Raw genomic sequence first — 15,478 nt, forward strand, 5'->3', positions numbered from 1 at the left:
TCAAATATAAAAGTGAGCCGAATTAGTGTTGATACTGCAAGGAGACGTATTGTGTGAAAATAAATGTAAGATGTTGTTTAATGGCTGATATATTTATGATCCACGTCACGTTTTCAGTTCCTCATGTTTGTCTTCTCATCAGGGCTATAAATACAGAACTACGGCAGATATGTAATATTTAATGCAGCCGAACCGTGTATTACAATGCCGTTACTTTCAAAGAGAAAAGCAAGCACACTCGGAATAAGGTATTCTTTTTTTTTTTTTAAATGTTTTCGGTCTGTTTCCGGTATTTGTTAATGACGATGTGCTGTGAGATGTGAGACTGGAATTGCACAGGGGGAAATAACGTATCTTTAGATGCGGATTTTGTTAAACTAATATGTTTGCGCTGTGGACCAACACTATACATTGACGGGGAAGGGGGTAGCAATAAAGATAACACCATTAAACAGTTACACAACATAACAGAAATAATATCGATAGCAGCGTCCCTAGCAACCACCTTGGTAACAATGAAAACGTTGGACGCAATTTCCTGAAGTAATCTTCGTAATAACTAGCAAACTAAAGATCATGTACATCCACTGCACACATAATCTGAAATAACAACTCATATTTCTCGCATCAAATGACATCAAAACGCATTTTAATGGCCAAACTAACTTTAAAATAGGCATTTTACACCCAGAATAAAACGAAGTTCGGCCATGTTTTCTTTTTCTGCAGGGAGAAATGATAGCTGGGGATTCTGGGTAGTGTAGTGTCTTCTGCCATCCTTTACTCCGAAAAAATATTTGTTTCTCCGAATCGAAGGGGAAAAATACAAAAGCATTGCACACAATTTAAACCAATCAATGTTGTGTAATTAACAAGGATAATCTGGTGTTTTTTAGTCGATGAGTAGTGCAGATATCACTGTAAAATCAATCGTCAGTAAGGGGAATATTTACTTCCGGGTGTACAATTCTCCGCTATCCAATGAGAATGGACGCTCACATTGCCTTTAAGGGCAGTCGACACAAACGAATGCCGTGCTTCCATGAGCGTCCATAGAAGCACATGGACATCCCGGAAAGCTGAAAATGGACGCTAAGGCCCCCCCCCTTGCGTTGAAAATGGACGCTAAGGCCCCCCCCCTTGCGTTGAAAATGGACGCTAAGGCCCCCCCCCTTGCGTTGGAAAAAGCCGGCAGGGGACTTGACATAACGTCAACATAGGCCGACCTGGGAGTGAGGATGTGTTGTCCAGACCGCACACTGCTCCCAAATCCCAACCCAGTCTCACGGCATTTCGTGTTCACCAACACGATTTTTAATCTATTGATTCGTGTTCACCAACACGATTTCCCCCCTTTTTTTCGTGTTGCACAGCACGATTTTAAAAGCAATGTATTTCTACTGGTAATGTGTTTCGTGCCTGCAGCACGTCTTTTTCTCCGGTCGGGTCGTGGAAGACCGGAAGCTGTGTGGTTCATAAAAACATGTTCTTACTCAATATCAAGCCACAATTATTGCTTTTATTTTAAAATCGTATAATTTTTTACTTTTGTTGCCGTCTGTGAGGAAAATAAATGGGGCTCAGAGCCTCAGAATACTGAAATCTGTATTTTTTAAATCTTTTTTTCCTTCTAATTTGTTATTCTTTTCAAAATAACACACTGTTATTTACTCACCAATAACACACAATTATCCTTGCTTTTATTTATTGGTTTAATTCCATAATCTCGGGCTTTTTCGGCGTCCGTCAGGAACTGAATTTCAAAATAAATATAACCGGAAACAGACGTAGGCATTTCGAGCGATTACCCAAGATCCTCAGCTATGGTTTTAAGCTCGCTGATTGGATGTTTTAGCCGCAATGCTTGCTGGGATTTGGTGTTTATATTATATGAAATCCGGAAAAATTTTAAAAGAATAAAATAATACTTAATCCCGAGTGTGCTTGCTTTTCTCTTTGAAAGTCATCACATAACGGCATTGTAATACACGGTTCGGCTGCATTACATATTACAGATCTGCCGTAGTTCTTTATTTATAGCGCCCTGATGAGAAGACCTTTGGAAAAACTGGAAGAAATGCTGCCGAAACTGAATACTTGACGTGGATCATAAATATATCAACAATTAAACAATATCTTCAATTTCTCTTCACACAATACGTCTCCTTGCAGTATCAACACTAATTCGGCTGACTTTTACATTTGATCGAATTCATAGATAGGTTATATTTACACCATAACGGTGCACAGCTGATAGGACTTGTAGTTTTTAAAGATATTACTGATTTTCTTTGAATATAAGAATGTAAATACTGAGTCTGAAATAGTATAGCAATATGCTGTAAAATTATGTGAAAGCATGAATAAAACTACACATCTTCAGATGTTGTACATAAGTGTCCTACACTAATAATACAAAGTTATTATGGCTGTGTGCACCTTGTGTGCACCGCCTAGTGGTTAAAGCACATTATTGAATTATTGTTTTTATGTGTTATATTTGATTAAAACATTGTTAAGAGTACATACTTTCATAGGGGGAAAGTAGAAGGTCTGACAAGAAAAAAATCAAGAAGATACTATAAGTGATCTCTACAATAAAACAGTTTAGTGCAGGATGTTGTAGTGGACATTTGTATTATATCCTTATATGCTTAAACCAAATGCTTCTCATTTCCTGAGATGTGCTGTTTTCTTCTATCTACTCTACTTTGGGTTTATTCCCAAGCGCTTCAAGGCCACATAGCTGATTTGGCTACTGGGTTGAGACTCACACAAAGTCACACAAGAACTTCCCTACTCTGGGAACCGTTATGCTATCTACAGCTCAAGGACAGATGTCTAATAACAATGTGACCGTGTGAAGACAGATTTCTAACCTTCTCACTCTTTCCTGTATATAAGCTTTGCTACCATATTGTATGGCACACACTCACGCAGACTATTCTATGCTCTGTGAGACCTGTGTCTATTTTTATTGTATCTTATGTATTTGAAGCTTCAAATAAATAACCAGAAAGACAACTCTGTCTGATTCACCATTTATTTGTTTTGACCACTTTGACTTGTACTCTCCACAGTGTTGGGTCTCAGATTTCCATAACAATGTACAAAGATATTAATAGGAGGAGGTGCAAAACATAAAAACGAATTAACTAGAGCCGGGACTCGATTAAAAAAATTAATCTAATTAATTAGAGGCTTTGTAATTAATTAATCGAAATTAATCGCATTTTTAATCAAATATACATATTTGACCTGAGAACAGTGAGAAGCCATTTTCACATGGATTTTACTCCAAGTGGTCTACAGTCGAGTGCAATCCAGTGAGCCAGGGAGTTGGTTATTTTCTCAGACGTGGACTTACTTATCCTGGCCCTGAAACCAGTCATCTAGTTGAGTGTGGGTTGGGTCAGGGTGTGGTTCCTTGCACTCGGAGTCGGGCTAACGTCCACGCTAGCTGCTACATGCTTTGCATTTAGGTGATACTTTAGGCTTGATGTGCTGTGGTGACATGCACATTTTTTTTTGCATAATTTGCACACAACCGTGCTCTTATCGTCCGTTTTTTAAAACAAAATGTCCCATCCACGGGGCCGACCAAAGCGGTCTCATCAGCTTGTTCGTTCATGTTTGACTATTGTTCACCGTAGTTTGTTGTTGTTTGAAGTCCCATGCTGAAGTCATGAACGTTAGTTGGTGCTCCAGTATAATCGGTACGCCTGAAACTCATCCAGTGAGAAACGTTCCGCTGTGCAAAAATAAGTGCGATTAAAATGCGTTAATTTTTTTAACGCGTTAATTTTTGTGTAATTAATTAATCTTAATTAACGCGTTAAAGTCCCGGCCCTAGAATTAACCTTTATTTAAACATTAAATAATACTTTAGATTCAGGTCTTCTTTTAAATAAGAAAAAAACTTTGGGGGTATCTATCTACAGATAAATATTAAGCCTGACAAAGTACTTAACATCTAATATATTGCTTTGCTGCAATGTTAACTATGTTGAAGCACTTATTTTAACTGATATTATACATATGAATTATACTCTTATGTATGTAGATAGAATAAGAAATGTGCAGAATATGACAGTTTAATGGTGGAGGTATATACACACATATTGATAGATGTCTTGTAATGCGCTGTTGAGGAACCTGTGACCCAAGATTTTCATTCATTGCATAACTACACTGTAGTTGTGTATATGATATGTCAATAAACCTTAGAAAATCTTGAAATCTTGAAAGGGATGTGCAAAATAGCCATAATATACAGTCTTTAATTAACTATTAGTAGAGAATAACGAGTAATGAATATACTTTATTACTCGTTTCCATTCATGTCAATTGCAGATAAACGTTTAGTCTTCTCAAGCACCAACTATCAAATATCTCTCTTGATTGTTGGCACTTGACAATCATCTTACCTGAATTTTACTCAGGTGTAACTAAAGTCTGATTTATGGGTTGTTTATATTTCACATCATTAATCAGAATCTGCAGAGTAACTCAAATAAGTGTAGTGGAGTAAAAATACCAGGTTAACCTCTGAATTGTAGTGGAGTAGAATTACAAAGTAACAATGAGCTGTCATGTGGGTATATTAATGCCCATTATGGACACAAGCGGTTTTCACCCATTTATTAATTATATGTTTTACATTTGATAACACCAATGTGTTTAATACTGGCAACTTCTAATTGTGGGAAAAACGAAAACGTTCAGTAGAGATGGATGCAATAAATATTATTATCGATATAGTTAGATTCCACCTTCATGATTATGAATCTGTGAGTGAATTGTTTTGTAACACGACCCTTTTATTTATATTAGGTCTTAAAGTTTTTGCATAAATTAGGGCGTGGTCACGTTGATGGACACGTACATGCCTCACTGTCAGCTAACAGCAACTTGTCCACTCTGCTAGGCTACAACCATAGAGGCTACAACGTTAGTTAGTCATAGTACTGTACTTGACCCTTTAGCTTTAGCCGTGTTCGTGGTGATTGTGCCTTTTAGGGAATATTGTTACAAATACCAGACAATTAAAATGTTGTACTGTGCGCTTGAATGTACTAACAGAACTTCCAAGAAGTCTAAAATGATAATATTATACATGTTAACCCCGTTCGCAGGTGTTTGTGTGCTTGGTAGCTTAGCTTGTTACGTATTAGCCAGCTAAGGACGTAACCCTTTATGCATACATATACATTTTAGTTTATGATTCAGCCTTGGGTAAGACTTTTATAGTCTATGGCTATGACGCCCATAATGCTAAACGGGAGCAAATGTTAATAGGGGACCCAATTATCCCAGTGGTGGCCGCCGGAGCTAACGGAGCCGCAGGGGGCTAGCTCCAGCCGGCGTCCCGGAGCTAGCCCACTGCGGCTCCGTTAGGTCCGGGCGGTGGAGTCCGTCTTTTCTCAACGTGTGAATGACAAGCATTAAGAATAACAAAATATAGCTAATTCTCTTGCAGATTGTCTCATTTGATTATGAATGTAACGTTTATATAGGGGAACTACACTGTTAGCAGTAACTTGGTATGCATGTATTTCATGTTAGCTTAGCTTCTTAGCCTGAGCTTTTTGTTAAGCTAATATGTTTGCGCTGTGGACCAACACTATACTTTGACGGGGAAGGGGGTAGCAATAAAGATTACACCATTAAACAGTTACACAACATAACAGAAATAATATTGATAGCAGCGTCCCTAGCAACCACCTTGGTAACAATGAAGACGTTGTATAGACACCATTTCCTGAAGTAATCTTCGTAATAACTAGCAAACTAAAGATCATGTACATCCACTGCACACATAATCTGAAATAACAACTCATATTTCTCGCATCAAATGACATCAAAACGCATTTTAATGGTCAAACTAACTTTAAAATAGGCATTTTACACCGAGAATAAAACGAAGTTCGGCCATGTTTTTTTTTTCTACAGGGAGAAATGTGAAGATCACGTGACATAGACGCCAGCCATCGGAATGAATGGTGAAAAAAAACGTAGGGATCTTACAATTTCAGAGGCGTTTTTGTAGAAATACTACGTCCTACGTTGTGGACCAACGTAGTTATTACACGTTTTTTTGTGAGACTAGGTTGGGTTGTTTTTGGCTACATCATATATTGTTTTACATTTATTTACATACATTTGCATTGATTCACTCTTTAAATCCTCTATAGGATATAGACCTATAAACCTGCAGGTCCGCTGCAACTCTTACTACTTTTAAATTCAGGCTGAAGACTTTTCTTTTTGTCGCTGCTTTTAATTGAAACTGAGCCGTTGTGTTCATCAGTAAAGTGGAACTTCTGTGTGAACTATTCATATCTTAAACTGCACTGTAACTTTTTATTCATGTACTTTCTATTCATGTATTTTTAGTTTTAATGTTTCTTTTATTATCTTTTACTGTTTTTAAATGCCTTTGTCTGAATGTCTTTCATTTTTGTAAAGCACCTTGAATTGCCTTGTGTTGAAAGGTGCTATATAAATAAACTTGCCTTGCCCTATAGAGTTCAAGGTTCAAGGTTATTTATTGTCAAACTAACATAGCTACAGAGTAATTGTGTCGTTGAAAAGTGGTGCAGGGATGACGTATTTACCCGGAAGTAAGCTACGCATGGGTTCCCTCGACAAAATGGGATTTCTCCATAGGATTCTCCATAGGATTTTGGAAAGTAGCTCGAAATAAGACCTGTGGAAAACGAACCTGTTAGATAAATGCACGTTTTGTTCAGCCGGATAATCTCCACATGTCTACTCTACTTTTATTATTTTTTAATCATAAATCTAATCGCCAAAAGCTAAATGCTAACGTTATGCTATAAAGGAACTACAGCAGGGTCGCTGCTTCAATGTCACGCCAACTTTTATGTAGTTATAATATAAGATAATACATTGAGAGAGCTGAGACAGGCTATACAAGCGTATCTGTTTGAATGTCCTTAAATTACAGTATTCCAAACAGCAGAACTTCTGTGATGTGACTGACAACCTGACATGGTTTAGCCTTTTCCCACACCTATTACTTGCCTGATCAGCTTGCTCTGAGCTTTCTCATTTGTCTGTGTTGTATTGAAGCAGTGTCCTAAATGTAAAATGACTGACATTTTGTTTTACTGTTTTACTCTGTTTACTTCCAGTTCGGAGGCAGCAGGTCCCGCCTCGGCTCCGCCTCTTTGCCCTTATTTGGAGCAGGCGGGATTAGACTCTGACGTTGCAGTCGAGCCATTAGTGGCCGACTCCGCCTACTAAGGGCTTCACGGCAGTGTTGTAGTCAAGTCACCAATTCACGAGTCCAAGTCACCCTCGAGTCACCACTCTTCGAGTCCGAGTCCAAGTCCGAGTCACCCAAGGAGTGTCCAAGTCGAGTCCGAGTCCGAGTCATCATTACCTGTGTTCGAGTCCGAGTCCAATTCCGAGTCACTTAAGAAGAGTCCAAGTCAAGTCCGAGTCACAAGTCTTCATGTATTAATCTTCGTGGATATATGTTTTGAAATGTAGCTGCTCCTCTACATTGCTGTTATCCTGTCTATTGAACTGCTGTGAAGTGAGTTTGGCTACAATTCTTGTAATAGGTGCTATACAAATATAAAGCTTATTTCTAATATTAATATTATTATTATATATAAATAAACTATATTTAAAATGAGTTACCTTTTAGAGAAGTGATTATATTTGTATGCCAATATTTTCCTATGGTAAAGTTTTCGTTTTGTACTTTTATTTTGATAGTAATAAGATCGGGACTCTTATTTTGAAGGAACTTTTACGGGTTAAATCAGTTTACCGATAAAGATTTATCCCCAGAAAGCACATGGCTACTTAGCATGCAAAATGACGTCATTCTGCATGTTAAGTATGTGCTTTCGTTATCGGCTGAATCTTTATTTATTGATTAGATCACGTTACTCTGATGATAGTGTTCAAGACAGCCTATATGTCTGAACTCGATCCTTAGAGTAATGTGTTACGGAGCCTTCTCTTCTATATTGTTTCCACATAACGAGCATTTTGCGCTGCTCTTTTCCAATGTGGAAGCAGAATTTGTGAAAGCATACAGCATGATGCGGGGTGTGTCTGTAGACATCTCTAGACTGGAATAGCGGGGCCCAGTACGTGAACTCGCCATACAGGATAGAGGACATCAGACTCCAGAGAAAATGTGCTCGAGTCCGAGTCCAAGTCGGAGCGTCAATGTACGAGTCGAGTCTGAGTCATCGTGGGGGGGGGGGGGAATTCACGAGTCCGAGTCCGAGTCCAAGTCGGAGCGTCAATGTACGAGTCGAGTCCGAGTCATCGTGGGGGGGGGGGGGAATTCACGAGTCCGAGTCCAAGTCATCCTGTGCGAGAATTCACGAGTCCAAGTCCGAGTCGCGTCAATCAGTGCGCGAGTCCGAGTCGAGTCACGAGTCCCGAAAATCGGCACTCAAGTCCGACTCGAGTCCGAGTCCAGGACTCGAGTACTCCATCTCTGCTTCACGGCAACTCTGCAGAATCCTATGGGTGACGTCACGGATACTACGTCCATTTAGTCTATGGGTGTGACATAACAAACTGTCAAACTGTCAAGCTGTCAAAACTCTGTACTCAAACCGGAAGTACTCTGCCGCACACCCAGCCCCCGGAAGTTGATAGACGCCATCTTGTGCACAGAGCCTATACCGGTTCAAAGCAGTATACAATGTTCAGTTTAGATTAGCTAAGACCCACGTCAGAAATGATCATGCTTGTCATATGTCTATCTCCCTAGACGCTGAATCATCATATTAATCGTTGTCTCATAGCTATCATATGCCTAAAACACTGTGTCCTGACGCTCTTCTATGTAATCATACATCCTGTTACATATACAGCTACGTAGGGCCTTTGTTATTATGTGCTACTCTGATATTGGAAGAGTACATTCAGTATTTTGCCAACAGAGACCCATCTCTGGATCACAAAGACACTTCACTTTGCAGACAGAGCTTTCTAAACCTGACAGACTGCAGCTATACCTCCACCCTCCTGATTCTCCTTTCTCCCTCCGTCCTCCCCCCATCCACCGATCCTCAGGTGTCAAGACGCCCTGCTCTGTCGCTGGCTAATTACCCGTGTCGCTCTGGGTGGGGATGAGATCCCCAAGCAGAAGTGACAGCTGTCTCTGCCGCTCTGCAGAATTCCCAGGGTCCTCCTATCACTCTGCGACAGGTGCCGGAGTTACTGACAGAAGTGATTTCACAAACACTTCTGTCTCCACCTCAATTACATTAAATCCAGGACAGCAGGACCCACTTCCTGTCAAAGGGAAATCTTTAGCCAGAAAAGATTATAAAATGATTCGTTTTTGCTGATGACTCTGACCTGCAGTTAAAGGTGGGGTAGGTCATTTTGAGAACCAGCTCGAGTGCGCTAGAATTTGAAAATACACAGCCGGAGAAAATCTGCCACTTCTTTACAGAGCCCCTCCTCCAACACACACGAACGCGCACATGACCAATGAGGGCACGAGATAAGTTTGTGCACAGATGGAAGGCTGACAGGCAGGTAGGCCATCCAGTTACTTTAGCCAGGTGATTGGTCGTGCTTTTTACAGTACTACGGCTTCCACAGATGACATTTTGTTATGGATTTTTTGTCAAAGCACTGAAGATATTCATTGCTATCGGGATGTTAAGACCATTCCATGGAATATAACAAAAAGTGTATCTCGAGCCGGTTTCTCAAACTTACCTACCCCACCTTTAAACATATGCCCTTAAAGATGCAAGTCAATAAGAGAGTTGGAAGTGTTTTGAATTTCACAGTTTAATCTCTGCTGTGTTTTTGGCACACTGCATTTGACATACTATGTATTGGAACAAGTTATTATTGTATAGTATTATAATGCAGGGAAAGCGTCTACAGCAGTGCTTCTCAAAGTGTGGTCTGCGGACCACTGGTGGTCCGCGAGCGCCCCCTAGTGGTCCGTGAGTATATTGGTAAAATTTCCCATTTGAAATAAATAAATACATTTAAGTTTTCCGCACTCTCGCGGGAATATCTCCGCAATGGAGCGAGCTTAAGTTTCATTGCATGATATAGCCCAGCGCAACACCTTCATCACACATGTGGCCACTTGTTTGTACCATTTTCAGGCGATTTGTAAAAAACGATGTGTTTTTGGATATTTGTGGAGTTAGGTGGTCCGCGAGTGTTTTTTTATTGGTTAAGTGGTCCTTGGTATGAAAAAGTTTGAGAAACACTGGTCTACAGCCATGCTAGAAGCTCTGTGAGACTGTAATTAGGCTAAATGCAGCTATCAGCATGCTAACATGCTCACACTGCGTGCTGAAATGGGGGGAGTTAAGCAGGGGTGATGTTTAACACGTTCACCAGCTTTTTTAAGCATGTAGGCTTGTTAATTAGCCCTTGAGTGTCTTTTGTTTTGCAGGTCACTAACCGAATGTGTGAAACAAATTAAATGTTTTGACCTGTTAAGTACAAAAGTCAGGGGGCTCATCCAAGTTATTAAACGTTTTCTTTATGTGGTAAGACATGTCATGGGTATACATCCAATAGTTGTTGGGAATACACACCACAATCCTCATTGGTTGGTACATACTGTATCAGGGGATGTACGTCCTTTGATCAGCTTTCTTTCCAAGACCTTTTTCCAAATGTTGTTAACATAATTTGCCATTGTCACCAGCAGCACATCATGTTAGATGTAGGACTAATGCCACAGTGAAAAGTGGTAAATCAACATAATATTGTGGTATCAGACCAAATATTGTCTTAGACTCTGAATATGATAATATGGAATAATGGTTTTAAAGGCTGCATTACAGCAAATGTATGTAATTTAAACTTACAAGCTGCTCTATTATTTGTCTTCACCCACTTGGTCATTATACTCCACATTTATGAGTATTATTAATCAAAATCACATTTGCGGGTATTGAGCTATTTTGTCAAACATGATATTTGATTTTCTCTCAGCCCTACAACCGGCTGATGTACAATAATTACATTAACTGAACAATCACAACCACACTACTTCAAAAAGAGTTGGATCAGTGAATCCCTCGAAGACATTCTGCAGTGTGTGGAAAACGAGAAGACTTGTTCAGAGGCAGCACCTCAGTGGAGCATCTGCAGGATCTGGTAGTAAAGATGTCGGAGCATAACTGATTTCTCAAAGCAGGACAGCAAAGGAAAGACGACAGCCAAAGTGACTACTCAGTGAAGCCACCAGAGAGCATGATTGTTGCCAATCAGAGGCAATTACATGCTGCAAACCAACAGCTTGACACCCACCGTAAGTAAGCTCCTTTTGAGGCTAATCTGTCTGTCTGAGAAGACGCTAAACATATCAACAATCCTGTCCAAGTAAGAACCGCAGCAGGCCATTCGGAGATATTAAGCTCCTTTTTTCAATGCCTGTGTGTGAAAGTGAAGAGTAGGACATGTAAATAGATACGAGCCTGAGGGAATCTGTGGGAGCACAATCCACATAACGATGTCCATTTGATAGCGTGTGGGAGAGTCGGGATGGCGAGAAATGTTCCCTTTTTCGATTCATTAACAGCCAGAGAAAAGGGATTTATGGATATTCCGCATCTGCCATTAACTGGTCAATTTGAGATGGCCATAAAAAAAGAGTGGGATATGTACACTGGGTTGTGTTTAGTGGGGAGGGGGAATATGGTCTGCGCCTGATAAATCCACTTGGGTTCAATTTCAGCCTTTCATTACATTTTCTCTAAGGCTGAGCATTTCATTTCCTGATGCAAAGGGTCTAATATCAGCCTGAGTGGAACGCCATGCACTCTTATATAAATGTACTGATGAAATATCTCAATAAAGACACACACACACACACACACACACACACACACACACACACACACACACACACACACACACCATGTATACATCACTTCAGGGGACATTACATTGACTTACATGCATTTCCAGGAGACTTATCCTAACCTTAACCATAACCAACACATGCCTAACACTAACCCTTAACCTTACCATTACCCTAAACCTAACCAAGTCTTCACCCTAAAATTAATGATTCCCCTTATGGGGACCTCCAATTTGTCCCCATAAGGGCGGCGAGTCCCCACACGTGACTGTGTAAACAGATTTAGGTCCCCACAATTATAGTAATGCTAGGCCACACACACACACACACACACACACACGCACGCACGCACACACACACACACACACACACACACACACACACACACACACACACACACACACACACACACACACACACACACACACACACACAGTATTTATATGTTGGATATTGTAAGGCCAGTCCAACATTCCTGATGGTATTCCTAAGGGAGACGGACCTCAGTGATTCAATAAACCATGACACCAATTAGTGGGGTAAATAATAGCGCACGCAGCCGATGCATTCCCGCTGCGGCATCTTCCTCACCGCACCAGAGTCCTTTATCAAAGCAGCTTTTCATCACAGGTGGAAATGTAAGATCAAAGGGCAGCTCTAACTCATCAACACCCTCAACTCTGCCCTGTAGCTATGATACAGGGCTCGATAACAAGCCCCCATTATCATCAGCCATGTCTGCTCCGGCTTCACACCACCCACAGGCAGAAAACAATCGACAGCTCTCTTGTACACACAGTCATTTTCCTGACCAGCCAGCGTGAAGCCCGAGCGTTTCTGAAAGATGACGGCGTCGAGAAAAGTGTCAGGCAGAAAGGACTGGACCCATATGGGGCCATCTTTTTGCACCTTGCAGTGTCACAATCAATAATCTTTTATTTTTAGATGAAACCGTCTTTTCGGTGTGACTGTAAGGCACGTTGGGTAAATATGTGTGTCTCTCCACTGGCATATGCACTTATGTTTTTGATGACTAGCGACAAGCCCGTTATCGCTCTGGTGAGCTGTGGCAGGAGGGAGGTGCACAAACTGTAGAGATGCTGTCAAGCCCGAGGGCTTGACCTGAAACAACACTCTGCAAGAAGGAGAGATAGCTTATCTGTGTGGCCGAGGGTGATCTGCAATAGAGTGCGCCGCGGCAGCCGATCACTTGCAGAGCTTGCAGGACGAACAGCAAAGCAATTTCACTCAACAAATAAGCCAAAAATAATGAAACAACGGATGGTCCCTGCACTGATGCCCTGAATATCTCACATTACATTTGGATGGGAGAGACAGTGTTGCACATTGACTGCAGTAGTTCTGCCGAAAGCAAGTGAGAACAAATCATGATCAGAGAGGAATAATTTAATTGCAAACTCACCCGTGAAGCTCCTTGAGGGAAAATGAGATCTTGAGGTTGTGCCCAAGCACATGGAGGGCTGTGAGGATGTCGGCCCATTGCACCATCTCACCCAGAGGACCCCCCTTCAGCACTTTGGGGCTGAAGACATCCCCAGACTCCTCTGTCAGGAAACCCACATGAACGAGAATCTAAATGCAAAATGAAAAGGAGATAAGTCAAGAAAAATGGAAAGTGTTCAGAGCACCACAGCGCTTGGTTTTGTTAATGCACTGTGAGCATTTTTGTTTTAAAGAGGACTTATTATTCAAATGTTATGGTTCATAATTGTATGTTATGCGTCTACTGTGACATGTTTGCATGCTTTATTATATTCGACAAGTGCTTTTTTTTCTCATGCTTGTGCTACAGCACCTCTTTTCACCCTCTGTCTGAAACCAGAGCCCAGTCTGCTCTGATTGGTTAGTTGGCTGGCTCTGTTGTGATTGGACAATCGTTTAGAGATGTCCCGCCCCATAGCCTATAATGTACAATGTGTTGGAGCGCTAGACCAATAAAAGCACGAGTGTTACATAGTGATGTCACGGTGTTACAGAAGTAAACAAAGGAGTCCAATGGAGGCGTTTCAGGCAGGGGGGGAACTTTGGGATTTAGGGGAAAACCCCCCAAAAAGCATAAAATTCCCTTCTAACCTTTCTTGAACTTGTTTGGTTCTTTCTCAATTTTTTTCAACAGTCATCTTTTGCCAAACATCAAAAAGCAATATACCATCTGCCAGCACATAGTGTGTCCATCGCTCTGTATGGTTGATCGATGCTAAAGGGGTAGGGGGGGGGGGGCTTGAAGAGGTTGAGAACCACGTTTGTAGAGCCTTATTTCCTTCATGTTTTAATTTTTATATTCACGGTTCCGTGTGTTGAATAATTGAGATTTAGTGAGAGCAATTTTCACTGACGCTCCAGAAGGTTTCACATATGAATACATTCAGATATTTGGTATGGATCGGTGAGCAGATTTGAAATAGAATCGTGTGTCTAATGAAAGCGAGGAGGAAGAGTGACAGCAAAGTCACACCAACTCAACTCCTGAGAAATACAATCATCGACTTGAAATGAAACTGACCTGCTGAGGGCTAATTGATATGCAGAACGATTCACAAGCGTTTTAATTGCTGCTGGGAAAGGGTGGAACTTCTAGGCTGTCAAATATGTAATGAAATTAGATTCCTTAACAGATGGCAGCATTTAAAAAAACAAAACCCTTAATTTTATTTTTAATAAACGTACAAATACTTTTTTAATGCACATGCCAGTCTTAAGCTTGCTCCTCTTCTTGCTCTGTGTCTTACTGGTTTCCTTAATCATGGTGTCTTACCAGATTCCATGTTATCTGTGCTACCAGTCATCAAGGATACAGCTGGGAAGATTAATGCCATTGATAATTACAGACCCATTGCTTTAGCTAGCATTCTCTCCAAAAAAATTATGTTGGATAGGCTGGAAAGGAAATTACCACAGCTGACAACCAGTTTGGTTTTAATAGAAAACATGGCACAGATATGTGTACTTTTGACAGTTGTATTTGCTGTAAAGTGTCTCTACTGTAGGCTATTTTTATTATATGTACAGCACTTTGGCTCGACCAAAAATCGTTTATAAATGTGCTATATAAATAAAACTTGATTGATTGATTGATTCAAACAACACATTATATTCTCAAACTGTCTGTGTAAACGTATCTGTATTCACCCTCCAATTGTAAAATGATGGCTCCCTTTGGAAAGGTAGTTCTCCAGGCATGGGCGGAGGAACTCACATATCGTGGTCTATATATTTTAATAAGCCTTCATGTGATATAGCAGGGGTGTCAAACTCAATTTCATCGCGGGCCACAATAGCATTATGGTTGCACTCAAAGGGCCGGTTGTAACTATATAAATATACATATATAAATGTATAATATATATAAAATAATGTATTATATGACATTATTGCCTCTGAATTGGATTATTATTGGATAGGGTAATAACTTCCTAATTAACTACGTCTGAAAGCAGAAGTCCAGGGCAAATAATTGCAAGTGTCTTCAGTGCGCATGTCACAAAACAAGATGCATTGTGGGACATGTAGTTTATGGGCAACCTGCTTCTGTAAAGTGGCATGTAACCGTATAATAAACGTATTATATTCTTTGCAAGCTCTTGCGGGGCCACATAAAATGAAGTCGCG

The 15,478-nt window shown here is 40.5% G+C and overlaps 1 protein-coding gene across 1 annotated transcript in view; it reads right to left on the bottom strand.

The window, feature by feature from the left end:
* LOC117450603 (alpha-1,6-mannosylglycoprotein 6-beta-N-acetylglucosaminyltransferase B-like) overlaps positions 1-15,478 on the bottom strand; it is a 101,530-nt gene that overhangs the window by 44,244 nt on the left and 41,808 nt on the right. The window contains 1 exon segment of the mRNA XM_071204082.1: positions 13,272-13,441. Within this exon segment, the coding sequence (XP_071060183.1) occupies positions 13,272-13,441 (170 nt within the window).

Source organism: Pseudochaenichthys georgianus, chromosome 8 (genome assembly GCF_902827115.2).
Source record: "Pseudochaenichthys georgianus chromosome 8, fPseGeo1.2, whole genome shotgun sequence".
NCBI lineage: Eukaryota > Metazoa > Chordata > Actinopteri > Perciformes > Channichthyidae > Pseudochaenichthys > Pseudochaenichthys georgianus.